General features: G+C 45.0%; 1 protein-coding gene across 1 annotated transcript; it reads right to left on the reverse strand.

The window, feature by feature from the left end:
* Positions 1-890: 890 nt before the first annotated feature.
* Positions 891-27,452, reverse strand: LOC113890295 (putative neuroblastoma breakpoint family member 5). The gene is made up of 12 exons (XM_027538232.1): positions 27,275-27,452; positions 25,203-25,317; positions 23,942-24,156; positions 22,842-22,893; positions 16,021-16,235; positions 15,021-15,072; positions 14,199-14,374; positions 13,104-13,155; positions 11,855-12,087; positions 7,994-8,221; positions 5,765-5,809; positions 891-1,069 (listed from the first exon to the last, which is right to left on the reverse strand). The coding sequence occupies exons 1-12, from the start codon at positions 27,450-27,452 to the stop codon at positions 891-893; spliced, it is 1,740 nt and encodes a 579-aa protein (XP_027394033.1).

The following is a 27,452-nucleotide window of genomic DNA, read 5'->3' on the forward strand; positions in this document are numbered from 1 at the left end:
AACAGGAGAAACAAAGGGGCTTCCCTGGTAGCTCAGCTGGTAAAAAATCTGCCTGCGATTCAGGAGAGCCCAGATCAATTCCTGGTTTTCTAGGATTCCCTGGAGAAGGGATAGGATACCCACTCTAGTATTCTTGGGCTTCCCTGGTGGAATCTGCCTGCAATGGTGGACACCTGGGTTCGATCCCTGGGTTGGAAAAATCCCCTGAAGTAGACCATGGCAACCCATTCCAGTACTCTTGCCTGGAGAATCCCCATGGACACAGGAGCCTGGCGGGCTACAGTCCATGGGGTTGCAAAGAGTCAGACACAACTGAGCAACTAATCACAGCATGGCACATGAGAACAAGAGTATTGATATTAATAAAATCAATCATGTTAATAATGGATTGTGGATGGGGGAGAGGTGGGAAGGAGGTTCAAGAAGGAGGGGACATATTTATTCTTATGTTTGATTCCCACTGCTGTATGGCAGAAACCAACACTACATTGTAAAGCAGTTAGCCTCCAATTAAAAATAAATGTAAGAAAATAATGGAATATAACAGTGAACTTTAAAAAAGCATGAGTCCACAGTGAAACTCAAAAACATTTTTAATAATGTGTTAGGGGTAGGGATTGTCTTTTCCACAGCACAAAGCTGGCAATACCACAGATATGATAACTGACACACATCAGGGATCAATAAAGGACGGTAAAATTTTTACAGAAAGAGCATCATATAATACAATATTCATATAATACAATATTCATACACTCTCAAAATACCACTAATCAAATTACTCATTACAGACACAAAAACCTGTCTTTTCAGTGAACGGATCTTACAAGCCTCTGCATAACAGTGTTCAATGCTGGAATAATAATAGTGGTGACAGGTGAAGTGGACACTCAGCCTCCACAGGCTGCACTAGGAAGCTCACAGCAGGCACTAGACGGTGTTCTTGGCAAAAAGGGTTCACCCGAATTAATCATGAGGAAGTGATCAGACAACTGCGAAATGTAGACCTTTGAGTAGACAACTGACCTATCCTCTGCAAAGAAGTCAATGTCACGACCATCAAAGACAACTACAGGAAGGAGAGGAGATGTTTGAGGTTCCGAAGGACTAAAGAAATAAAGTAACACAATCTTCTTAGTTCTTTGGGACCTAAAACATCTCTTCTCCTTTCTGTTGTCTTTTTGGTGCAAACATCGACTGTTTGAAGAAAGACAGGCCAGTTGTCTGGTTCAAAGGTCTAAATTCTGCAGTTATCTGATATCTACCTCAACATTAAACACAGGATGAACACTTTCAGCGAGAACAATGCATAGTAAATGCTTTGAGCACAGTCCATCTGGTGGCAAAGAGTGACCGGGTTGATATGTTGTCTTCTTGCAGTTGTTCCCATGCTGGTGTGTGGAGGATGGATATTTAGAGGAGCAAGAGTTAAGGTCTTTCCAAACTGTGTGTCCATCAAAGCATTGATCACCTTACTGAGGATTACATTCCGAGGCTGATGACTGGGATTACTCCCATCAATTCTGTCCCTTGGGGTGTGGAGAGTGGTTGTTGGTTGGGATGTTCATTCTCAGGAAAGGATCCCTCCAGTGTTGCTGAGGTTTAAATTGAGTTGCTGTTGTAGATTTTGTTTTTCATCAAATGGAAAAGGGAATTTTATAGTGTGGTTTCTCAACTTGACAATATCTTTTCTTAGTTCCTAAAATAATTGGTATCTGTGAAAGACAGAGAGAGAGAGAAGAAACGTGAGTGTTTGTTAGGTCCTGCTGAGCCTGGAGGGATGGCCACATGGTGACTGGGGCCAGGGGCAGACAGAGCTCCTGTTGACAGGACGAGCTGAAGGGAGAGCCACAGGCTGGCTGGAGAGAAAAGTGAGATCCATGAGTTAGAAGGAATAGCTCCCTAAACTTTCATCCAGCCTGTGGTGCAGCATCTAAGGACCCCAGTCCTCACCCCACCTTGCTTGGTGATATCTCAGCTCAAAGCTGCTTCTGAGCCTTAAATGGACCCCCACCACTCAATCCTCAACAGTCATTTCACCCCTGAATCCCCTTCATCTGTACACTTTCCCACATGTTCAGGGATGGACATGCCGAGCATCCCTCATACACAATTAGAAACAGACTGCTATGGGAGCAGAGGACCCTCAACTGAGAAAGACACCCTCTTCTACCTCTTCATCCTGCCTTCTGAGGAGGAGAAGCAGGCTACCAGAGAGTCCTGGATTGTGAGCACCCATAGGGACCTCAGAACGAATCCAAGTCCAGTTCCATAATTCACAGAGGAGGAGCTATGTTTTCAAGGATCTAAGGACTATCCAAAACCACATGACTTGTTACTGACAACCCAGGCCACAAGGTCCTTCCTATACATTTGCAGGAAGGGAGAGGAGAAGAGGAAATCTCCAATCTGGAGGAGTCAACAGTTAATAGAGGCTGTTTGGTCATCCTCATGGACAGGAATAAGGCTTTCCAGGGAAATCCTGCTCCAAAGAGACTGAGGAATGAATGGAAAGGGGGGAAACTCAAAATAAAATTAGCAAAAAGAGAGCAGGGAGTGTAACTGTGTCTCAAGCCATTCGCATCCCATGGACACCAAAATGCTATGAAGGTGATTTCATTTCATGCTGGATCTACCTTAAGGCATTTCTAGGAATATCCTTGACATCTACACAAATAAAACTCTGAAGTGAAAGAGCATTCAGTTTAGTTATACTGAATTTTCATCACCTTTTCCTCAAACTTTTCTCAAAGAAAGAGTCTCTCCTAATATTTTATGCTAGTGTATAGAAAAACATAGAAAAACATCTACGTCTGCTTTCTTGACTAGGCCAAAGCCTTTGACTGTGTGGATCACAACAAACTATGGAAAATTCTTAAAGAGATGGGAATACCAGACCACCTTACCTGCCTCCTGAGAAACCTGTATGCAGGTCAAGAAGCATCATTAGAACTGGACATGGAACACAGACGGGTTCCAAATTGAGAAAGGAATATGTCAAGGCTTTATATTTTCACCTCGATTATTTAATTTTATCCAGAGTACATCATGCGAAGTGCTGGGCTGGATGAAGCACAGTTGGAATCAAGATTGCCAGGGGAAATATCAATAACCTGAGATATGCAGATGACACCACCCTTATAGCAGAAAACAAAGAGGAACTAAAGAGCCTCTTGATGAAAGTGAGAGAAGAGTGAAAGGGTGGCTTAAAACTATGCATTCAAAAAAACGAAGATCATGGCATCCGGTCCCATCGCTTCATGGCAAATAGATGAGGAAACAATGGAAACAGAGAGATATTTAATCTTCTTGGGCTCCAAAATCACTGCAGATGGTGACTGCAGCCATGAAATTAAAAGACACTTACTCCTTGGAAGAAAAGTTATGATAAACTGAGACAGCATATTAAAAAGCAGAGACGTGACTTGCCAACAAAGGTCCATCTAGTCAAAGTTATGGTTTTTCCAGTAGTCATGTATGGATGTGAGAGTTGGACCATAAAGAAAGCTTAGTGTCAAAGAATTGGTGCTTTTGAACTGTGGTGTTAGAGAAGACTCTTGAGTCCCTTGGGGTGCAAGGAGATCCAACCAGTCCATCCTAAAGGAAATCAGTCCTGAATATTCATTGGAAGGACTGATGCTGAAGCTGAAACTTCAATACTTTGGCCACCTGATGTGAAGAACTGACTCCTTAGAAAAGACCCTGATGGGAAACATTGAAGGCAGGAGGAGAAGGGGACGACAGAGGATGAGATGGTTCGATGGCATCATCTACTCAATGGACGTGAGTGTGAGCAAGCTCTGGGAGTTGGTGATGAACAGAGAAGCCTGGCGTGCTGTAGTCCATGGGGTCGCAAAGATTTGGACACAACTGAGCAATTTAACTGAACTGATAGAAGGGTATGTAAAAGGATAACTATAGCAGGATAAGGCCTAATATTCATTATGGGGTTTTTGCATAAAGAATATATTCAATGAAAAAAAATTTGTTGAACCTGCTGTTCTGAGCCAGTTAGTAGTCTGTGAAACATGTTTAGTGAATAGCTAACTGCAAGTTGCATTTTAACAGCAGAAGAGGAAATACTAAATTTTATTCTTATGGCAAGGGGAGGGTCAATTTTATACTTTGGGTTCTATGTAATTTTTTTTTAAATCTTGCACTATGAAAATTGTGAGAAATTTGAATCCAAACAGAGAGATTATATATCTAACTTAACTATCTACGTCTCCTTTTTTCTCTTTTATCTTCTTCAGGCTGTACAAATAGTTCTGTTGAGAGAAGAATGCAAATTCCCTTAATTGTTGATATTCAGCTTTTTTAGGAAGCAGCCACTCATAGGCCACTGCCATATTGGTTACTTATATCCTATCAGACCCACAGTGCTTCTAATCCTTGATGCATATTAGCAGAGCTTTGAAAGATACTGATATCCAAACCTCATCCCCAGAACTTTAAAATCAGAATTTCAATGGATTGGGTTAAGGCATTCATGTTAGCTCAAAACTCAATCCGTTTTCATTTTACAATAGCATGATTTAGAACTACTCACTAGACCTACACTATTTCACACCACTCTTTTTATTTCCTCCTTCTAGTCCAATATGGACGTCTCTCCACTGGCCTAAAAATTTTTTGGTCTTTCTCTGTTACTCGCATATAAATAATTGGCCTTCTCAATTGGATTGTCTGAAGCAATGATTATCTCGTATTCTTGTGTAGCTCCCTGGGTCTTCATAAATGTGGCCCAAAGTTAATTCAGTATAATGCTGTCCTACATTCCCTGGCCTCAGATTTCAACTCAGTTCATTTTTCTGGGCTTTTACTAATATGGAGAAGGAATAATGTGAGTAAAACTGGAGAGGTCTGAATGCCTGTCCATCTCATGCTCTGTGTATTTTGAAAACCTGGCTTCTGTATCTCCTTTTCCCCGATATCCTTTAGTGGGCCATTTACTGCCCTCCACCGAATGCCAGCTCCAGTGAGGTCCTGGAAGCCCCCTGCACGTTAGCAAAGTTCCGCCTATCAGAGGCTGAGGGGAATCATGACTCGGGCCAGTCCAGCATGCTCACCTATGACCCAGGTTCTTATTTTATTTTAGTAATCAAGGCTTTTCCCTTCAGTTCTGGCATTTCTTATTCAGGTGGAAAAGCTGAGGGTTAAGGGCCGTCCTAGGTTCATTTCTCCAGAAGCCAACTCACATGCGAGTGATTCCTTATGACGTGATCCTGGAAGAAAGAGGCAGTGGACGTGGAGGCAGGGGTGGGGAAAGTAAGGTGAAGAGACGGAGAATGTGTGTGGTTTAAGGCCAGCGTTTTCAGAGGCTTAAATGCTGCTATTCTGATGAGGAGGACCATGGATCTGGGCTTCCTTGTGGCTAATACAAAAGGTCAGAGGGAATGTGAGGACGGTAGCAGTGAAGAAACAGTAGAGGTCAGAGTGGAAACACGACACTGAGATCAAGGGCCCTGCAGGGTGGCAGCCCCCAAAAGAGAGGAAAGACCACACAGAGGTAGTGTCAGCTGTTGAGTGAACAAACGAGGAAGAGAAAAATTAGTGGGAGATTGAGCCATAACAGATCAAGAGCATAAGGAAGAAGTGCATGGGATTACCTCTGTACCCTACGCTTGAAGGCCAGGGAATCTGCAGGCTAGTCTCCACTTGCCAAACAGCAGTTTTCTTCTGATGCTCTTCTGTTTCAGGACACTTAAGCCCTTAATCCTGTTGCAGACTGGATGCTCATGTGTGCTTGCTGTGGAGCCCTCACCTTGCAGCTTGGGAGGGTTCTTCATGCTGATGGAAGCACCCAGCTCTGAAGATAAAACCACAGCCAACAGGATCCATTGTTATTCATGATTTACAAAGACTCACTCCTCCACCCAAGAAGGACATCAGGTACAGAAAGTGTGCAGGAACATGAAAGGTCATCTGAAAGCCCATGGGTAGGTGAAGACATGGAGATATTTTTGTGTTTTCTTTTTTGCTGACTTTCCTTATACTACCCAGTATTGTTAAGTGTGCCACAGGGCAAACATCTTTCCAAATGCCATAAATGAGCAAGAAAAATGAAATGGATGACAACAAAAAATTCCTAGGTAGAAAAGACAGAGGCAAGAAACACCTACAGGATGCAGTTTGTACTGTTGGGAGGGAAGAGATGAAGCAAAGTCAAAGCTGAAGGAAAACCTCATGAGAGAAAAGAAGTGGGGAAGTCTAAATTGGAAAACTTTTAAATGTGCATCAATATACACTTCATATAATGTAAACACACTACATATGATATTATACATAATTAAAATAAGGCATAGACAATATGATAAAATGGAAGAAACCTCACAAGTGAGTGTGTTTGTGATGGAATAAATGAATGAAGGATTCGAGCTATTGAATGGATCATTCTGTTGGCTTCCTGATGAGTTGACTTTGGAAAAGAAAATAGAAAAATAAGAAGAATGAGAAAGAAACTCTGTTTGGTGACAGGAACTAGGAGATATGCCGGGGGGCGGGTGGGAGTTACAGTGTGAAGGGGTGTGAAAGTAAAGGGCATTAAAACTACCCTTGGCTGCAAAATCTGCTGTGAAGCCTGGATTCCTGCTCAGGTCTCCATGGAAGGTGAGCAGGAAACAGTGACTGAGCCAGTGGGGTTCAGTCCTGGCTGGGAATGTGGGAGGCCAAGCACAAGGAGAGACGAGAGGGAAGAGAAGACAACAAACACCACGAGACCTAGTGGCTCTTGTCAGGCTCTGCATCCCTGCCCTCCCTGAGCGCTTTCCTTGAGACTCTCCATGCTGCCACAAGGGGGCTCCTTCTCATCTCAGCTCCACCTGAGGACGTGGGTCTCTCCTCATTCCTCAGATGAGGCCACAGCCTGGGGGATGAGCGCCAGGTAGCGCCAGGCTCCAGTGGAGGATGTGGAGAGCGATGGAGGGTAAGGATGAATACGTCCCAGATGAAATGGATGTGAGGGTCTGGAAGCTCTTTTAAGGAAATTTGAACAGAGGTGGACCCAGAGGAGACTGACATGGAGATGAGTGGAAAGAATGAATTAAATGGAGTGTCATAAAAGAGACTGATGGGTGCACTTCAAGAATGAGGGTCGCCCTTTATTTTAAAATGAGGGAAAAATAAGGAAAAGAAACTGGATATGAAAAGCAAACATGGGACTGAGTTGCAGGGCCAGTGTTTACACCCCTATTGAATGTTGCTAATACAGTGTTGCTGAATTATTCTTGCTGAATCTGCCTGCAAGGCAGGACATCCAGGTTTGATTCCGGGGTCGGGAAGATCCCCTGGAGAAGGAAATGTCAACCCTCTCCAGTATTCTTGCCTGGAGAATCCCATGGACAGAGGAGCCTGGCAGACTACAGTCCATGGGGTCACAAGAGTCGGACACGACTTAGTGACTAAACCACCACCAATACACTGTTACTGAGAGCACCCAACAGAGTAAATTGCCTTGATGACGGATGTTGAAAGGAGAGGAAAATATTGGACAAGCTACCTTTCTCCGAAAGCCAGGGAAGATGGGGTCTAGAAAAAGTGGAGACTATAAAGCTTATGCTACCATAAACAACCATTGTGCAATCGTTTTGTAAGTGTTAAAGCACCAGAAAGACACAATACTTAGATATTATATATTCATAGTGGTTATCAAACAAATTGTAGCGAATCAGATGCCCTGGACATTATATTGTTTAAGATTCCCAACAATATGCAAAGGAGATAGAATTTTTCAAGAGTTCAGATGAGGGACAGAGCAAATACCTAGGAAGATAAATAACTTGGCTCAGTTAAACAAGCAAGAATTTTCCGAACCAGGGCCTGAGGCTGAGCTGGTCCTAAGTCCCAGGCTCTTGATCACCTGACACTGTTAGAGTCTCACAGGTTTCAACTGGGCTGACAGTGGGCGTGGGAGAAGACCACTGCCTCCTCCACCCACAGCTTTGTGATGACCAGCACATGGACCAGAGCTTCCTAATCCCCTTTTCTTTCTTACCTAGAAAGAGTGGTCCTTGGTTTCCAGAATCAGGGTTGGAGGTAAAGCCCCCGTTGGTGGAAGAAAGACCAAGCATGGCTTTGCTGTCACCACAGTCGAAATGCTGGTCCAGCTGCCACTGCAGACAGTCAGTCACATGGGTGCTTTCCTGAAGCTGTGCCTGTGAAGTTGGCACCTCTGACCCTGGGAAACTCACAGGTCCCCGGTGACAGTCCTCCCAGGTGTCCCCTGAAAGTAAAAGAGGGTTCAGTAGGATCAGTGGAAGCTTTTCCTTGCTAAGCCCTCCCAGACTCCCATTTCTGCTGTCCCAGCCCATGAGTGAAACCACCCAATACCCCAGACAGCAAAGGCAGACGTCAGTGTGAAGAAGATGCCATATTTATGGCTGTGACTGGGGTGCTGAGAAGGCAGGGGCTAGGCTGCAATTTCTTGAAATGAGAAATCACCCACTTGAGTCTAGAGGGTTTGGGTGACACAGGGGGTCAGGCCTCTTATTCTGTTATTAGCCTTAGTCTTGTAGCCTAGAGAGAAGGTTCTAGACAGGCCTCTAGGCATGGGGGAGAAAGAGTTGTTAATATATACCCACAGGAATAAAAGAACAGGGAGAGACATTTGGCCTGAAGGCTTCAGGTACCACTAGAAGTTGAGCTGAGAAAATACAGTACATTCCAGACACTTCTGAACTTCCTTGCTTGAAATTTTGTCTACCCTTCCACTCACCCATACATGTATATACAGAATAAACTCTATTCCCACATGGGGCAGAGTGGGGATGGATGGTATTAGCAACTAGAACTAGTGGGGGAGAGGGCTGAGATCCTATTGGGAACACCTTTGTGTCTCTTTAGAGAGATAATATACGTATACTCCTTCAATACACGTCCCTCCACTGGTGCCTGGACAGTGCTGCTAATGAAATCTGCTTATGTTTCTACTGTGAAATGAGTACATATCCTCAGAACATGGGCTAATCAAAGACGTGAAGTACCCTCATCTGGTCCAGGTCAGGCTCATGTGAGGTCACGGCCCCCAGGGCTGCTCTACACTGCTGGGGGGCTCTCCTCTCACCTCTTGCTTATGCATCCGCACCCTCACAAGGTGTGTTTCTGTAACTGTCTCTCATGTACCTGTTATCTCTTAGTCTTCCAGAGAGCATCTGTGTCTGACTCTCATCAAAGATTCATCCAACCTCCTTCTAACTGCTTTCTCTGATTCAGTCCTCTCCACACTCTCAAAGCTCACCTGTCTTATCACCCCCCAATCCTGGTTCATCACATGCTCCTCAGTTTACGGAAATTCATCCTCCCTTCCCTGCTACACAAATCTAACCTCCTCACCGCCTTTCCAGTGCTCCTGTCTTCTAGTCCCTCTTTCTTCTGCAACATCACTTCCCACAACTCCCACTGCAAATCCTCCCAGGACTCAGGCTGGCCCCCTTCTGACCCCAGGCCTGTACCAGGAGCCTCTGTGAGCTTCCAGGGCTTTCTCCAGAAGCACTTCTCTCAGTCTGGTGTGCCCTTCATATTTCACTAGGCAAAGTTCATTAATCACTAATCATCATATTTTAGGACACTTAATCAGATTTTATGATAATTCATTTGGGCTGAAGGGTAAATCCTTGTACAACGTTTGGTGGTTGAAAGAACTGTCAAAACTACGTATCCTCTTATTCTCTAATATTATTTTGAATCAATGTCTAGGATTGTTTTTAATTATCATTGTGTAATTTCATCATCTAATTTTATTTGTCCTTTCTTGAGAATGGGTTTTTATAAGCTATGCTTTGAATATTCTCTGCATTGACAGAATATAAAATAACCAAACATTTTATCAAACATCAACAATACTGCCCATTATTGTTAGTGTGGGGGAAAGCCTCCAATAGAAGATCAACTTGTAATTTAAGAATCAAGTGTTTGTGTTGTTTCTGCAGGGTTTCTCCTTGTACAGAGAGGACGGGGTAGAGCTGATGACTTGCACCCACATGGCTGCATAATAGCTATCCACACTGTCCTCGGGTTATCATGAGAATCAAGACACAGGATGGATCCCTGCATAGATTAGATATTCTATTCACTCATCTCAATCCATCTGTGGGGATGTGGCCTTCCCTGGCCCATTGTGAACAATGGACTCCCAGGCCTGGGCCATATCACACACATCACAAACACACATCTGAGACACAAGGCTGAGCCTCACTCATCCTCTTCACAGGAACCCACACCCGGCTGTCAGTGCTTCTGAGATAGAGCTCCACAGTTTTTTAATGGCTTCAGCACAGCCAAATTCAAAGTCTACCTGGACCCGTCATGACAGCAGGTGACCTGGGGGCAGGAGGTGGGGAGAGGCGTGGACTCTCATCCTGGCTGATTCCCCAGAGAGCCCTGAGGAGCTGTGGCTCCACCTGGAGGGGCTGCAGAAGCCACGGGCTCTGGTCCTGGGACAGAGTGCACAGAGGGTTTGGGAGCTGGCAGATCTGAGTGAGGGACCACAGGGTTCTCTGCAGCCCTCTGGCAACTTCTGTTGAAGATTAAGATAGTTGCAAATGATTTGGTTCAGTGCAAAAAGGACAAGGTGAGCAACATCCTCTCTTAGTCACTGATGGTCCAACTGCTGAGAGGAGAGGACACAGCCAGAGCCAGGGAGTCAGGCCCAGGAGAGGTCAGTGTCCCACCTGCCAGTGGCCCGGAATCCGGGGCAAGTGAAGGCACCTCGCTGAGCCTCAGTGCCCTCGGCTCCACCATGAGGCACCACAGCTCCCTGAGAGGGTGCCTGGGAGGCTGAAGGGCTTGTGGTGCACTTGGAGCTCGCTTAGTAAGCAGCCTGGCAGACAATAGGCACACAATAACCGTGTGTTCCCTTTCTGGTTTGTGAACTACTGTGATCCTGAGAAAGCCTTTGCTTCTCTGCTCCTCAGGGAAGAATGGGAAATAAGAAAGAAACTGCTTCCAATGTGAAAAGGCACCAAATGACTGACGGACAGCATTTATATGCCCAATATCATTTTTAAAGAAGTCAGATATAGTCTGATACATAATGGAGTTTCTCCTCATTTATCAAGATGATCTTATGAGTCAAATTCCTAACAATAAAAATGCATCTCCTAAAGAAAAAGTAAAAAAAATAGCCCCAAAGGACTTCATACTAGGTTTTAATTTCCACACCCTATGAACTGCTACCCAAGGAGACCTGGCTCATAAATTAGGTCAATACCCCTATCATATACACAGCTTATGGATAGTTTCCATGAGATTATACCACTGAGATTGTGTAAAACATTGAAACTATAACCCACACATGGAAGACTCCTTTTTGCTGCATAAAGGATGAAACACACGGGAATTTCTAGAGGATGGAACAACAGAGACATATATTTGGCTTCCTGGAAATTACAGGGCATAGGCAGATTTGATGTTCAGGATCTCGTATCTAAATGCTTCAGAGGGAGGTAGGCAGCCCAGGGGTAAGAATTGGGAGCTGGGGACAGTATAACATGCATTACAAATATGGAGCAGACTGCAATCATGAATGCAAAGTCAGAGAGCTTGCCAGAAACTATTCAAGAAATAAAATTAGCAACAAAATTTCATGACTATAAGGATTCTTATCTTGATAAAAAGAGCTCTGTTACACAAATTCCTGCAGGTGAGACAGTGGTAGCTGAGATTCTGCCCTTATCCCTCCACTTGCCCTCTCTGGTCTGATTTGCTACCACAAGGCTGTGCTGATGAGATGAGTTCAGGTGACAGAGGGCAGTCTGGGGCAAGAAGAATGCAAAGGCTCGTGATGCCTTCTAAAAATTAAAACTGAGAACATAGTTCTAATCAACCTGAGCCTAAGAAGCTGCCTGGGAGTACTCACCGTTTACATCTAGAGCCAAGAAAACTTCTCTTCTCTCTGTTGGGAAGGAGGCACTTCTATAAGGATGACAGGAGCCTGCCAGATGATGGCCAACAGAAGCAGCCAGATAACATTCATCCAGTGAGTCCGGCTGGACTTCATTCTCTTCTACCACCAGCTGCTCCACACTGAGATTTGTGGGGTTGGGAGAGCCCATGGTTAAACAAGAGGAATTAGTCAACCTGGAGCCATAGCTGGTTTTGATGGGAGGGTTAAGGGACAGGTTGCAAAACACAAATGGAGAGTCCCCTTAGAGGGAGGTACAACAATCCCCCTGACCCACAATTCCCATCTGGGGCCTGAAGGCGCTTGCAAAGGGAAAGAGAGTGAGGGACAGTGAGCATGAGATGCTCTGAGCACAGAGACGAAATGAGTTCAGAAGGAAGGAGATGAGCCACCCCAGGACACATAGTCATGTCACACACGTCCTCAGAACATCAAGGTGACTTCAAATACAACATAAGTTTTGTTGAAATTTACATGCTGCATACAAATGAACACCAGCACTGGCAGCATAATAGACTCCTAGATATCTTGCGTTTGCAAGACCAATTTTTCAAGTATGCAATGTGACATGACTGTTTTTCCTAGTTACTTTCCGTGCCGTGAAATACCTGCCAAGGTCATAACCCAGAGTGGCAGAGGCAGATAAGTATCACATGCTGGTTTTAATAAAAAGGAGAAAACAGAGGAGTACAAGAAATCCTGTGGCTGATCAGTAGCCCTGCTTCAACTGACTGCTGCTGCTGCTGCCAAGTCGCTTCAGTCACGTCCAACTTTGTGCGACCTCATAGACGGCAGCCCATTAGGCTCCACCTCCTGGGATTCTCCAGGCAAGAACATTGGAGCGGGTTGCTGTTTCCTTCTCCAATGTATGAAAATGAAAAGTGAAGGTGGAGTCGCTAAAAGTTGTACATGACTGAGCGACTTTTATCGACTCCATGGACTGCAGCCTACCAGGCTTCTCCATCCATGGGATTTTCCAGGCAAGAGTACTGGAGTGGGGTGCCATTGCCTTCTCTGCAACTGACTGCAATTTACTATAATTGAGAGGGATTCATAAAGGGTGAAAACAGACAACCTTGTTACAGGGACAATTTGTGGTTGTCTGAATGGAAGAAATAGGCATGTTCAGCACTTTCCGATTCCCCTGCATGTGAGATGACCAGGTGTCACCACTGATGTTAGACCCATGTTTCTCCATGGTTACCTAGAAGAGATGATGTCTTGATCTTCCTCGTCCTCAAGATCAGCAAGATTTTCTATGGATAAATTCAGAGAAGTTGAGAAACACTTAGCAGATCTCACTGTGTAAATTAATAATCCAGTGTCCAGTGTCCAGTATTCTGCCACAGGGACAACAATATCAGCAGTGAGATGATAGGCTTTTTTTTTTTTTTTTTTTGATGATAGGCTTTTAAGAAGGATATTCCAGATGCCTCAAATTGGATCTCAGTCTCTCCTTGGTTTGCTTTCCTGACCCATCAGGCAAGATCTCCCTGCCCTGGTATATCCTCACCACAGTATTCTCTTCCAAGACTGAGTAAAAAGTTAAAGATTTATCTTCCCCACAGAGTCTGGGGAATAGCCCACCTGCATTCTGGCAGAATACTGTAATACTCAGGCTTTTCTCATCATATACTGACTGCCTTAGCAGAATGATGAGTGGAATGAAGAAAACCTCAAATCACATGAATCCTAGTTGTTACATGGAACCTTCAGTCATTCATGGGGTGGGAAAATGCCAGGGCTCTGGCTTGCTTCATGGAAATATACAAGCAAGGTGATGGGAGGGCTCTTTGCATCCTGGGGTCCAGATGATTGGCTTGCTAAGACAAGCAATTTAGAGGAGACAAACCCTGGGGATGACAGCACTGACACCAGGGAAGCAACAAATAATTATGGCTGTGAGCATCTCTGGAAAGGCACGGAAGTTCAAGGGACAACTGGGTATGGAAATGGGAGCATTGTGGGCAAGTGGAGACATTGCATAGGAATCAGGAAAAATACAGTCATCTCCGGACCCCTGCACACATACAAGTGAGTCAGTGTGTCGCACCAGCCGTGGGTCCATGATCTAACTTGGGGCCTGACTCATAGGCTTCACCTGAATGAAGAAGACAGCACAGCTCCCAGACCCACCTGATGTCTGTACTTAAAACTCTACCACAGAGTCTGATTCAAATCACATCTACAGAGCTTCCAACAGGGATGACAAATCTCAGCACCCCAGAGGCAAGGAGTACAAAGAATACAGAGTCTACCTGGGCATCCAGGTGGAGGTCTATCACAAGAAAATACTCACTGGTTACATCCCGGGCATAAGAGACATCCACGTCCTCAGGTGAGAAGATGGCATTGCTCCTATAAGGCCAGAAGGAGTCTGACAGGTCAGGAAGAACCGAGTAAGTCAGATAGTATTCATCCAGAGAGTCCCGTGGGACACCATTCTCTCTCATCTGTGGCAGCTGTCTGCTGAACCTGGTCGGGGAGGGAGGGCAAAAGATTAAGCCAAGACTGAGGAGAAACTGTAGAGTCCTATCTGGTTTCGATGGAATGTTTGAGTGGTGAAGCACGTCAAGGGTCTGATCCATTACAGAGAGAAAACTCTGTTTTGTGCGTGAGACACAGCGAGGTTTTACAGGGCAGAAGAGAGAAAGAGCAGCAGGTGCTCAGTGTTCTGGCCAAATAACAGGCTGATGAACAGACTGAATTCCCTCTGATGGTACAGTCACGCCTCACATACAGGGACAGAGAACACTGGCTCTCACACTTCCATTCACATTGCATTGACATCACTATGGCACGCATGCCAGCATGCTAACACCAAACAGAAAGCAGATATGCATCTCACTCTGTAAACCACACCTGATATAAAAACTGAGTGCAAAAACAGCACTCTGACTTAGTTCACCTGGGTCAACGGACTTGGGATTTAAACTTGACAAGTAAATAAGAAATGGGAAACAATAGAAGTACCACAGTGAAAGCAGAGGACATTATGAAATAGGATAATAGTGGTGGGCAAAACTGACGACACAATATATTCAGCACTTTCTGTTTTTCCCTGGATCAGAGGTCTGCAGATGTCATCACTGTATAGGAGCCCACAGATATGCAAACTTACCTCGGGGCAACCACCTCTGGGCTTTTCAGGTCATCGTGATCATTCTGGTTTTCTGCAAATAAATTAAAAGAAGAGTTATATCAGGCAAATACCTTTCAAAAACGCCCAATCCTGTGTCTGTCTTCACAATGTGGTAACAGGCTATTGAGACAGAAATAATACAGGAGGCCCTAGAAAGAGCCTCATAAGAAGGCACTGGGTTTCCTTCTTGAGCCATTGGATGAATGTCCTTGATATGATATGTCATTGGCAGAGTATCCTGGTCCTGAGTCTGTGCAAACAGCTAAATACATCCTTTTCCCCACAGTTCCTGGGGAACAACTTAGCTACATCCACAGCCTGCTATAACACTCAGGCTTTTTTCATCTGAAATGTTGTTTATTAATGGGATAAGTGATTACACACTGAGATATAATGGGAGTGGAACCCACACACCATCAAGTCAAATGAATCTCAAAGCTGCAAACAGCGGCCATTCATCAGGTTGGAAGTTCCAGCCCTGCCTTACCTCAGAGAAACATACCAAAAGAAGACAGTGTGGCTTACCTTCTGGTTTCAGAAGACTTCGAACAAGGTAAGTCAAAGGAAAAGAGAGAGACCATGGGTTGATAGAAGTGAACCAAAGTAGTGAGATCTCCAAAGGTATAAACAAGAATGCCAACAGCCTTGGACAGGTGTAGGAACTCAGGGACATTACCCAGAAATGAAAATTAAAGCATTTCACGTGAGATAAGAGGTTCATTCAAAATTAGGAAGCCTGAGAGGCACCTCCTGTGCCACGACTGCCGAGGTACACGTGCGTCTGGCAGGACCGCCTTGGGCAGAGTGGTTTACCACAGGGACCACTATGACAGGAAACTTAGAAAAGTTCGTTCATAGAATGTCTTATTTTAAATGCAGATATAGAGTCTGGTTCAAATCAGGCTTCAGTATGTAAGCCCAGGGTCTATCAAAGGGGATAATTCTCCCAGAGTAGACTAGCAGACACATTGAAGACTACCTGGGAGACCAGTTGGAATTTCATCCTCTTCAGCTTGAGAGCAGCCACAGGCTCCATCCACGGCAGACGCCACATTCTCTTCATCAAATGCAAATTCCCCATCACTGGAAGGCTGGTTGCAGGCAGAACCTTCCCGCAGAGTTGAAGGTACTGAAACACACTCATCCTGGGATTGCTGGAACACCACCTTCTCTTCATCATCCTGCAGGTTCACGCTGTACCAGATGGAGAAGGGATGACAGAAGGTTGAGAGGATTCGACCCCACGCTATCTGGCTGGTTTTGATGACAGGCATTGGGAGTGGTCACAGAAAGCAAAAGCGCAGTCCCCTTAAGGAGGGAAGTAACTCCTCCTGATGTGGAGTGGAGGGTGGCTGCCATGGGGTGGGAGAGAGCCAGCAGGTACTCTGGGCACTGGGCACACAACCAGCGGTTGAAGGAGGAGACGGATTTTCCCTGCACGCTGACGTCCTGACCCCCAGCACACACAGAGGACCGGGAGAGTGGTTCAGACTTTTCTGCACACATTGTGTTGATCTGGATATCCTGTGTCCAAGTGAACACAGCTTTTAAGAAGTTAAAGTTTTGTTTGAGTTTGGACTCTTCCATTCAATTAAAATTTTTATTTGCACAAATACAGCTTCAAAATCAGTTTTTCAGAGTTGGAGAAAAAGGAGTTATAGACTAGACATTCTGCCTTCAAGAACTATTTTTTCAATATTTTGTTGTAATATGAATATCGTTCTATTTTCTTCCCTTGAAATACAGTATTTAGCAGCAGGCTGATGCCAAACCAGTGTAAGACCCATAGGATCTCCCCCTCCTTTAACCACTCAGGAGAAAACTCATGAGTACGGGAATCCCAGGTTTAGTTATTCCACCTGGGTCAGCTCACTGTCCACTGCTAAACTTGAAGGATTAAAAAACTGAAATGCACAAACTTGAGAAACATAAATGACAACCCTGTGAATGAGATAATTGCAGTCAAATGAATAGATGAAAGAGTTACACAGAGTACTTTCTATTTTTCTCTGATCTGAGGTTTCCTGCTGTCACCACTGACATTCACAGCCCACAGATCTTCAAATTACCTGGGAAATGTGAGCTCTTGTCCACTCACTTGCTTGTGATCATTTTCATTGTCTAGTAGGAAATTCAGAGACAGCAGGTCATAATAAGCAAATCAGACCTCACACGTATCTACTCAGTAAACACATATACAACAAGGACATTAATATTTTCATTGTAAGAACATAATTCTTTAGCAAAGATATTCTAGGACACTTAAGTCTTATGAGAATTAGACTGGACTGCGTCCAGACCCATTGAGGAAATTTGCTGCTTGATCTGGTATCTCTCCCAACATCCTTTGTTCTGAGTCTGTATAAGCACTTAAAAATGTATTTTCCACAGAGATGCTAGAAAATGAGCTGAGTTATTTTCTAGATTGTTTCTATAGTACTGCTTAGTCCCATCAGATTATGTGGTTGTTGATGGTTTAGAGGAATTTATACTTGAGACTAGAGTGACAGGGGAATTGTGAAAGCGTTAGCCACTCAGTAGTGTCTGTCTCTTTGTGACCGCATGGACTACAGCCCACCAGCCTCCTCTGTCCATGGAATTTTCCACACAAGAATACTAGAGTGGGTCCCATTCTCATCTCCAGAGGATCTTCATGATGCAGGGATTGAACCTGGGTCTCCTGCATTGCGAGCAGACTCTTTCCCATCTGAGCCAGAAGGGAAGCCCAGTGAATTGTATGAACCCTCAAATCAAAAGGAATCTTTGGTGCTACACAGAAACCATGGCATTTGAAGCTGGAGGAACTGCCAGAGCCCAGCCTTGCTTCATGGAAACATCCAAGCAAGGCAATGGTACAGTTGTCTCTGTCTTGGTGTCAGATAACATCTTAGCTAAGACCTGCCAATATCGAGAAAAGGGAGACTGGGGCTGAGAGCAGTAAAACAAAACCTGGAAATCACCTCTCCTTATAAAGAGGCAAGTCTGTCATCATTTGTGGAGAGGCCAGGAACATTTACAAAAATTAGATCATTGCAGGGAACAACACACTGGCTCCAAACTAGTTCTGACAGACCCCTCTTGTGGATTTCCAGCTGAGTTGGTTGAGAGTTGTCACAAGTGATCTGGGTCAAATGCCTGACACTGGGGTCAGGATGACAGAGACAAGCCCGGAGCAAAAGAAGAATGCAAGCTCCCTGACCCACCTGATGTCTGTGTTCCAGAATAGACCCTTTTTCCTGGTTTCAACTGAGATGTGTCTATGCAACCTGTCCTCAGAGATGACCTTCTTTGGTCTACAGAGCTTGTGAGGAGAAATAATATGGGGGCTACCTGAGATTTTGGTTGGAATTTCATCTTCTTTAGCATGAGAGCAACCACACGCTCCATCCTGACCAAGGTCTACTTCCAGTTCATTAAATTTAAATTTGTCATCACTGTAAGGCTGATGGCTGTCAGAACTTCCTTGGAGACTTGAAGGCATCAAACCACATTCATCCTTGGATTCTTCAGGCACTTCCCTCTTTTCAACCTCCTGCAGCTCCATGCTGTGTCAGATGGGAAAGGAATGACAGAAAATTAAATGAAGAAGATCTGACCCCAAGCCATTCTGGTTGGTTTTGACAGGAGGCATGGGGAGTGGTCACAGAGAGGAAAGGAGCAGGCCCCTTAAAGAGAGAAGGAACTGTCCTCTCTTGTATGAAGCAGAGTGTGTCTGTCTGGGGATGGGAGAGGGGGACAAGCAGGTACCCTACATACCGGCCACAAACCTCTGATGAGGAAGGAGACTCAACCATCCCAGGGTGGTCCTTTCAGGAACAGGAAGCACAAATGAACTTCCACACCAAGTGCTTCCCCCGGGTCCTAGTTGAATTTAAGATGAAGTAGCCAAGTGAATAAGGGCTTCCCCGGTGGCTCAGTGGTGAAGAATCTGCGTGCCAATGCAGAGATGTGGCATCGAACCGTGGGTCAGGAAGATCCCTTGGAGAAGGAAATGGCAATCTCCATCCAGTATTCTCGATGGGAAAATGCAATGGACAGAGGAGCCTGGCATGCTCCACTCCGTGGGCGTCACAAAGATTCAGAAACAACTGAGCAACTGAGTATGCACAGTGAAGTGAATGTAGATATTAAAGCTTATAGACTCTCTGAGATGTTACTACCTTCGCTTTAGGAACTGAAAGTCCTCCAAGGCCTCTTTCACTTACTATTGTCACAGACTACCAATTTTTTTTTGGGGACAGTTGTCCTGGTGTTTAATTTTTCTAGTTGCTTCTTTACTAATTCTGTTGCTAGTTACCTTCCTTCCAAGGATCTAAGACAACTGTGTACAAATATTTATCTCACTTGGACTTGCTTTAGAAGAGAACAGACGCTCTCTGTGTGTATATGAAATCCTAAGGGTGCTGCATTCGCCTTGGGTCACACATACAAGTAGCACAGAGACAGCAGACAACCAAGTTACAGGGACATTTCCATGTGGGTTGAGTGAAGTCAATTACACCATAAGCACTTCCGGCATGTGACTCTCTTGAGGTACTTATTGTTCTTGTGTGACCCTGTCCATATTTTCCCTACACATTACCAGCTCCTGATAGACAGATGGAAAACCACAATCACAGAAAACTACCCAATCTAATCACATGGTCCACAGCCTTGTCTAACTCAATGAAACTATGAGCCATGCCGTGTAGGGTCATGGTGGAAGTTCTGACAAAAATGTGGTCCACTGCAGAAGGCAATGGTAAACCACTTCAGCATTCTTGCCTTGAGAACCCCATGAACAGTATGAAAGGCAAAAAGATAGGACACTGAAAGATGAACTCCCCAGGTGGGTAGGTGCCCAATATGCTCCTAGAGATCAGTGGAGGAATAACTCCAGAAAGAATGAAGAGACGGAGTCAAAGCAAAAACAACACCCACTTGTGGATGTGACTGGTGATGGGAAGCAAGGTCTGATGCTGTGAAGAGCAATATTGCATAGGAAGCTGCATTGTTAGCTTCATGTTTCAAGGCAAATTGGAAGTGGTCAAACAGGAGGTGGCAAGAGTGAACAACATTTTAGGAGTCAGCGACCTAAAATGGACTGCAATGGGTGAATTTAACTCAGATGACTATTATATCTACTACTGTGGGCAAGAATCCCTTAGAAGAAACGAAGTAGCCATCAGAGTTAACGAGAGAGTCCGAAATGCAGTACTTGGATACAGTCTCAAAAATGACAGAATGATCTCTGTTCGTTTCCAAGGCAAACCATTCAATATCCTGGAATCCAAGTCTATGCCCCAGCCAGTAATACTGAAGAAGCTGAGTTGAAGAATTCTAGGAAGACCTACAAGACCTTCTAGAACTAACACCCATAAAAGATGTCCTTTTCATTATAGGAGACTGGAATGCAAAAGTAGGAAGTCAAGAAACACCTGGCGTAATAGGCAAATTTGGCCTTGGAGTACAGAATGAAGCAGGGCAAAGGCTAATAGAGTTTTGCCAAGAGAACGCACTGGTCATAACAAACACCCTCTTCCAACAACACAAGAGAAGACTCTACACATGGACATCACCAGATGGTCAACACCAAAATCAGATTGATTATATTCTTTGCAGCCAAAGGTGGAGAAGTTCTATACAGTCAGCAAGAAGAAGACCGGGAGTTGACTGTGGCTCAGATCATGAACTCCTTATTGCCAAATTCATACTTAAATTGAAGCAAGTAGGGAAAACCACTTGATCATTCAGGTATGACCTAAATCAAATCACTTATGATTATACAGCGGAGTGAGAAACAGATTTAAGGGACTAGATCTGATAGAGTGCCTGATGAACTGTGGACAGAGGTTTGTGACATTGTACAGGAGACAGGGATCAACACCATCCCAAGAAAAACAAATGCAAAAAACCAAAATGGCTGTCTGAGGAGGCATTACAAATCACTGTGAAAAGAAGAGAAGCGAAAAGCAAAGGAGAGAAGGAAAGATATTCCCATTTGAATGCAGAGTTCCAAAGACTAGCAAGGAGAGATAAGAAAGCCTTCCTCAGTGATCAGTGCAAAGAAACAGAGGAAAACAATAGAATGGGAAAGACTAGAGATCTCTTCAAGAAAATGAGAGATACGAAGGGAATATTTCATGCAAAGATGGGCTCAATAAAGGACAGAAGTGGTATGGACCTCACAGAGCAGAAGATATTAAGAAGAGGTGGCAAGAATACACAGAAGAACTGTACAAAAGAGAGTTTTGCAATCCAGATAACCACGATGGTGTGATCACTCACCTAGAGCCAGACATCCAGGAATGTGAAGTCAAGTGGGTTTTAGGAAGCATCACTATAAACAAAGCTGGTGGAGGTGACGGAATTCCAGGTGAGCTCTTTCAAATCCTAAAAGATAATTCTGTGAAAGTGCTGCACTCAATATTCCAGCATTTTGGAAAACTCAACAGTGGCCACAGGACTGGAAAAGGTCAGTTTTCATTCCAATCCCAAAGATAGGCAATGCCAAAGAATTCTCAAACTATTCCACAATTGCACTCATCTCACACGCTAGTAAAGAAATGCTCAAAATCCTCCAAGCCAGGCTGCAATTATACATGAACTGTGAACTTCCAGATGTTCAAGCTGGATTTAGAAAAAGCAGCAGAGCCAGAGATCAAATTGCCAACATCTGCTGGATCATGGAAAAAGGAAGAGTGTTCCAGAAAAACATCTATTTCTGCTTTATTGACTATGCCAAAGACTTTGTGTGCATCACCACAAACTGTGGAAAATATTGAAAGAGATGGGAATACCAGACCACCTGACCTGCCTCTTGAAAAATCTGTATGCAGGTCAGGAAGTAATAGTTAGAGAACTGGATATGGAATGGACTAGTTCCATTTAGGAAATGGAGTAGGTCAAGGCTGTATATTGTCACCCTGCTTCTTTAACTTACATGCAGAGTACATCATGAGAAACACTGGGCTGGGCGAAGCACAAGCTGCAATAAAGATTGCCAGGAGAAATATCAATAACCTCAGATATGCAGATGACACCACCCTTATGGCAGAAAGTGAAGAAGAACTGAAGTGCCTCTTGATGAAAGTCAAAGAGGAGAGCGAAAAAGTTGGCTAAAGGTCAACATTCAGAAAACTAAGACCATGGCATCTGGTCCCATCACTTCATGGGACCAGATCGGGAGACAGTGGAACCAGTGCCAGACTTATTATGGGGGGCTCCAAAATCACTGCAGATGGTGACTGCAGCCATGAAATTAAAAGACACTTACTCCTTGGAAGAAAAGTTATGACCAAACTAGACAACATATTGAAAAGTAGAGACATTGCTTTGCCAACAAAGTTCCATGTAATCAAGGCTATGGTTTTTCCAGTAGTCAGGTATGGATGTGAGAGTTGCACTATAAAGAGAGCTGAGCACCAAAGAACTGATGCTTTTGAACTGTGGTGTTGGAGAAGACTCTTGAGAGTCCCTTGGTCTGCAAGGAAATCCAATCAATCCATCCCAAAGGAAATCAGTCCAGAATAGTCATTGGAAGGACTGATGTTGAAGCTGAAACTCCAATACTTTGGCCACCTGATGCAAAGAGCTGACTCATTTGAAAAGACCCTGACGCTACAAAAGACTGAAGGAGGGACGAGAAAGAGACGACAGAGGATGAGATGGCTGGATGGCATCACCGACTCGATGGACATGAGTTTGAGTAAACTCCAGGAGTTGGTGATGCGCAGGGAGGCCTGGTGTGCTGTAGTCCATGGGGTCACAAAGAGTCGGACATGACTGAGTGACTGAACTGAACTGATAGTTAATTGTTACCTGGGGGTTAGTTTTTCTTGTGCTTGTTCATCCTCTTCATCTTCATACATTTCTGCAAACAAAATCAGTAGTGTCCAGTCAGCTTCTAGTCACCTCACCCACTACAATCACAGGACTCATATGGTCACAGAGTCATAAATATCTATGTATGAGTTAGTACTGTATGGAAGTTTTAATGCATTGTCTTTAAACAACTGCCCAAGCATGGATTTCTGATCCAGCAGGCAGTCTGTTTCTAAACTGGTAGATCATCCTCAGGACACCCTCTGCTTGAAATTGGGCAAACATTTAAATTGTCTTTTCTTCCTTATATCACCTCACATTGTCCATTTTCCATCTCCACTTCTACAAATGTATCATCCATCCTGCCACAAATTCTGCCAAAGACACAGCCTTTATAAAGCTTCCCAGGTCCCACAAGATGCCCTCCTTTCTCGAAGGAGAACAACCATGTCCACATTCCTCCATCTGGGAACATCCTGGCTCCTCAACGTGGCTTTTGCGTGTTATCTGGGAAAGTCTCTCTATGGAAAGTGAGTGCTCCAGTTTAAACCATTTTCCCAATGCCAAGTCCAACTCTATCAAGTACCTTATCCAACACCACAAAGTGAAGGGCTTTCTTTTTTCTGCAGTGTATTTGTAAATATTCCAAAATTTCATCACTATAGCTACCATCAACAGATTATTTCATCCATTTTACAGATGAGAACAGTTACTAACATAAGGAAAAGTAATCATTCTCACATAGTTATGAACACAGCACTCAGCTTGGAACCTGGGAACTTCAAGCTTTGTCTAGGACTCTATTGACTCTAACAAGCTGCCTCCTGTCACCTCCTCCTTTCTGTGCCTTAATGCTGGCTGGATGTTGCCTCCTGCCCCAGTGGCCATGGTCCATCAGGGAGGAAGCAGACCGTTGGGACATGATGACGTCCACTCTGTGCACTTCTCCTCTGTCCTCTTAGACAATCCTGCTCCTACATAGCCCCGCATAGGACACGAAACAGGAAATCTGATAAACATTCCTAGTGTAGGTGTTCACCTTATCAACTGGGGACCTAGGAGAGGATCAGTGCTATCAGGGTCTGTGGCCCCCTCACCTGGACTGAGCTTGCAGGCAAGGCGCTTGGCCACTCGGTACCCCTCAGACAGGCTCTCTCGGAAGCCCTGCCCCTGGTGGCTGTCGGGGTCATTGCGGGTGAGGAGGTCCTCGAGGTGCTGCTTGAGCAGGACAGAGTCATCTTTCCCATCCCGTAGTGTCTGCCGTAACTGGGTCAGCTCTCTTGCCTGACTTCGAATTAGTGTGGCACACGTCCTAGGTGGAATAGAAGATGCAAGTGTAAAAGGCAAAGACTTAGATGAAAGACGGTTAGGGTCTCCCCAAGGAGACCTTGAAACAGAATTCTGGCACACATCTGATGACTGGCTCAGTCACTCAGTCGTGTCCGGCTCTTGTCACCCCATGGACTATAGTGCACCAGTCTCCTCAGCCCATCGGGTTATCCTGGCAAGAATTCTGGAGTGGGTTGCCATTTCCTACTCCGTATGTGATGACTGGCCTGTGTCAAAGAGAAAGAAGGTAAACAAAGGTTTCCTCTGTATCAGAAAGTACTCCTGTAAGATTTTGTGACATTTCACTCATCTTGTCCTTGTATAAAGATAACCTTATGTCTTCCCTGGTGGCTCAGCTCGTAAAGAATCTGACTGACAATTCAGGAAACACAAGAGATGCAGGTTTGATCCCTGAGTTGGGAACATTCCCTGGAGCAGGAAATGGCAACCCATTCCAGTATTATTGCCTGGAAACTTCATGGACAGAGGAGCCTGGTGGGCTAAGTCCATGGGGTCATAAAGAGTCAGACACCACTGAGTGCTCATGCATGCATCAATGTCTTCCTAACCTGCACCATGAAGTGTCTCTTCGGTTTCTCACTCAGCCATGCCCATTTTCATTAAAGAATACACAAAGTGTTTTCTGTGTTTTTAATGTGGCAACACAAAGTACTGTCCAGTGAATGGCACACAGCCAGATATAGAGTGTGGGCACGTGAAGCTGGTGTGAATTGGAAAGAACGTAAGAACACAAGGTCAAGGAAGGATTCCAGGATGTGGTCAGTCAGGAGGGGGTGTGGTTTAAAGGCAAATAAGGTATTGATTGCGCAACATTGTGAATGAGCCGAGTGCCCCCGGTTCACTTGAATGTAGTGAATTCACAATGAGATTCAAGTCAGTAGTTTATGTAAAAGCAAAGTAAATTACTTCCTGAATACAATTGGAATCCATAATTCACCAACTGGTATTCTCCACCTATTTTATAATATTGTGCCCTGTGCTCGCCGTGATCATCCCTGCCCTCCTTACCTCAGCCTTTCATCAAGCGTTGGCTTCTCTGCCAGCTTCTCTGCTGGCCTCCGCACCTCAAACAGCAGCTTCTCCCCCAGCACAGATTCAACGATGTCCTTACATGCTTCACACTCTGAGGAAAGAGAGACACTGCCTCAGGGAAAGCTGGCCTTGCTGCTGTGGTCACTGCCTTCAAGGGAGGAGGACAGGCCACCTGAGTGGTGGATGTAACTCCTCCTCCAGTGTCAATGGAGAGATTTCCACATCTGATTCCTCAGCGTCTGAACCGAGGTTACTCCCCATTGTAGAGGTGAGGAAAGAGAAGCTCCTAGGCACAGAATGTAAATAGACAGGATGAACTGCCCTTTGACAAAGTCAGAATTCACGTCTCCTGAGACGGACCCTGAATCCTGGGCCACTGAACCAAGACCTGCAGCCTCTTAGGTGAGACCCTGAGCAGGGCCTGGGGTGGCGATTCCTGTGAGGTCAGGAAGGCCCCTAGGACTACAGGACCGCTGGTTCCCTCATGCTGGGATTTCAGGAACGAACAAGGGTCTCAAGGTATAAAACTCACCTGGACACACTTGTGTGAAATAGAATACATGAAACCAAAGGACCTAAAGAGATATGCCAAACACTGAGAAAGTCTGTGTTATTAGGAACAGTAGAGCTATGAACTAAGTGTATTTACACTGAGCCGGGCACGACTGTCAGGGCTTTGTCAGATTTACTCAGCATTCACTCCAACTCAAACAATACTTACTACTACAGCACCACACAGACACAGGAGGAAACAGAGACACAGGAAGGTTCCCAGGAGGGAGGTGAGCCCAGGAAGCCTGGCCCGGAGTCCACGTCTTTCCACTGTGCTCTGGTGACCTCCACACCAGGCTCCTGGTGAGACATTTCTTCTTCACCAGCCTCACAATTTCTTTCCTAGAATTTTGTTACTATCATAAGGAGCGGTGCAAATAAAACTTAGTTTGTCCTTTCCCCAAAGCTCATCCTTTCACTTTCTTAAATAAGAGGCTTTACCCCTTACTTGTCTCTGTGTCCGTCATTTGTCATTGACTCCCTCATCGCTTCATTGAAAATGACTGTAGGAAAGTGACACAGACACACTTGTCAAGATTCCTCTCATGCTCTTGTTGTGCATGTACCCTGGTCTTGACTTCTGTCCTTATGCCAGGCCGCTCTTACTGAACAGGCAAAAATGATTCCAATTGCCAGGCTGACTGTGGGTGCAAAGGGCTCCTCACACTCTGCCTGGGTTTTTACTGGGGCTGGTGATCTCCCCCACTTACCATCATCCTCATGTTTGTCACACATCTTATAGCACAGACTCAGGTTCCCCTGGACTCCTGGTCAACCTGTATCACCAAAGATTCCCCAGCTCAAGTGGGGAGATGGAGGAAAGGGCAGATTGTCTGATTTCACCAAAAACACCTTCAATCTTGCCACAGAGTCACATGGCTTTCTTGGACTCAGGAAGGAGAACCTGCACACTCAGAAAGCACAGCTTCCTTTTCACCAGGCAGTCTCTGTCTTGATGGCATCACAGAAACCATGGTTTCAATGAGAAGCAGACTCATCCTTAAGCTCCTTTAAATCCTATGCCCTCCTTCTTACAGAGTCTAAGCACACGTTACCCCAGTGTAACTGGCACAGGGCTTTGCCAATGGAACTTCAGGGAACCTCGAACTGATGGAGTTCATTAGTTTAGGTTTAGCCAAGAGGCATGCAGGATCCGATACAGAACAGAAAAGACTCCAGTCCACACAGCTTAGCTTGCTGCTGAGAGACACAGGCACTCCTGTGCCTGCACCAGGAATCACTGTCTGGGATTTTAACTCTAATCTCACCCTACACATCACTGCAAACTTGGAAAAGGCCTCCAGTCCTTGTGCCTCAGTTTTCCCAGCCTCAGGAAACTGAAGGCAAAAGAGCCACTACTACCTTTCCTGGATTGTGGTCAGAATGGAACTCAGAAGGACAAAGGGAAAAGGAGACCAATCCTGGAGACTTACAGTGTCTTAGAGGGAAGACAGTGATCGTTCATTGCTTTGGTGATCATGACCTCGAAGACTTACTGTATTTCTGCAGCTGGTTGGCCAGGGAGTAAGAAGTAGCTTGGGATATGAGGAATTTCTCTGTGAGGTCCCTGAAGTCCTGCTTGTACTTTGCCAGCTGCAACCGAAGCTCCTGGTTGATTTCCGTGAGGGTACGTTCTGCCCTCAGATCCGATAAAGAGGGAAGACACAGAGCCAT

This window comes from Bos indicus x Bos taurus, chromosome 3 (genome assembly GCF_003369695.1).
Source record: "Bos indicus x Bos taurus breed Angus x Brahman F1 hybrid chromosome 3, Bos_hybrid_MaternalHap_v2.0, whole genome shotgun sequence".
Lineage (NCBI taxonomy): Eukaryota > Metazoa > Chordata > Mammalia > Artiodactyla > Bovidae > Bos > Bos indicus x Bos taurus.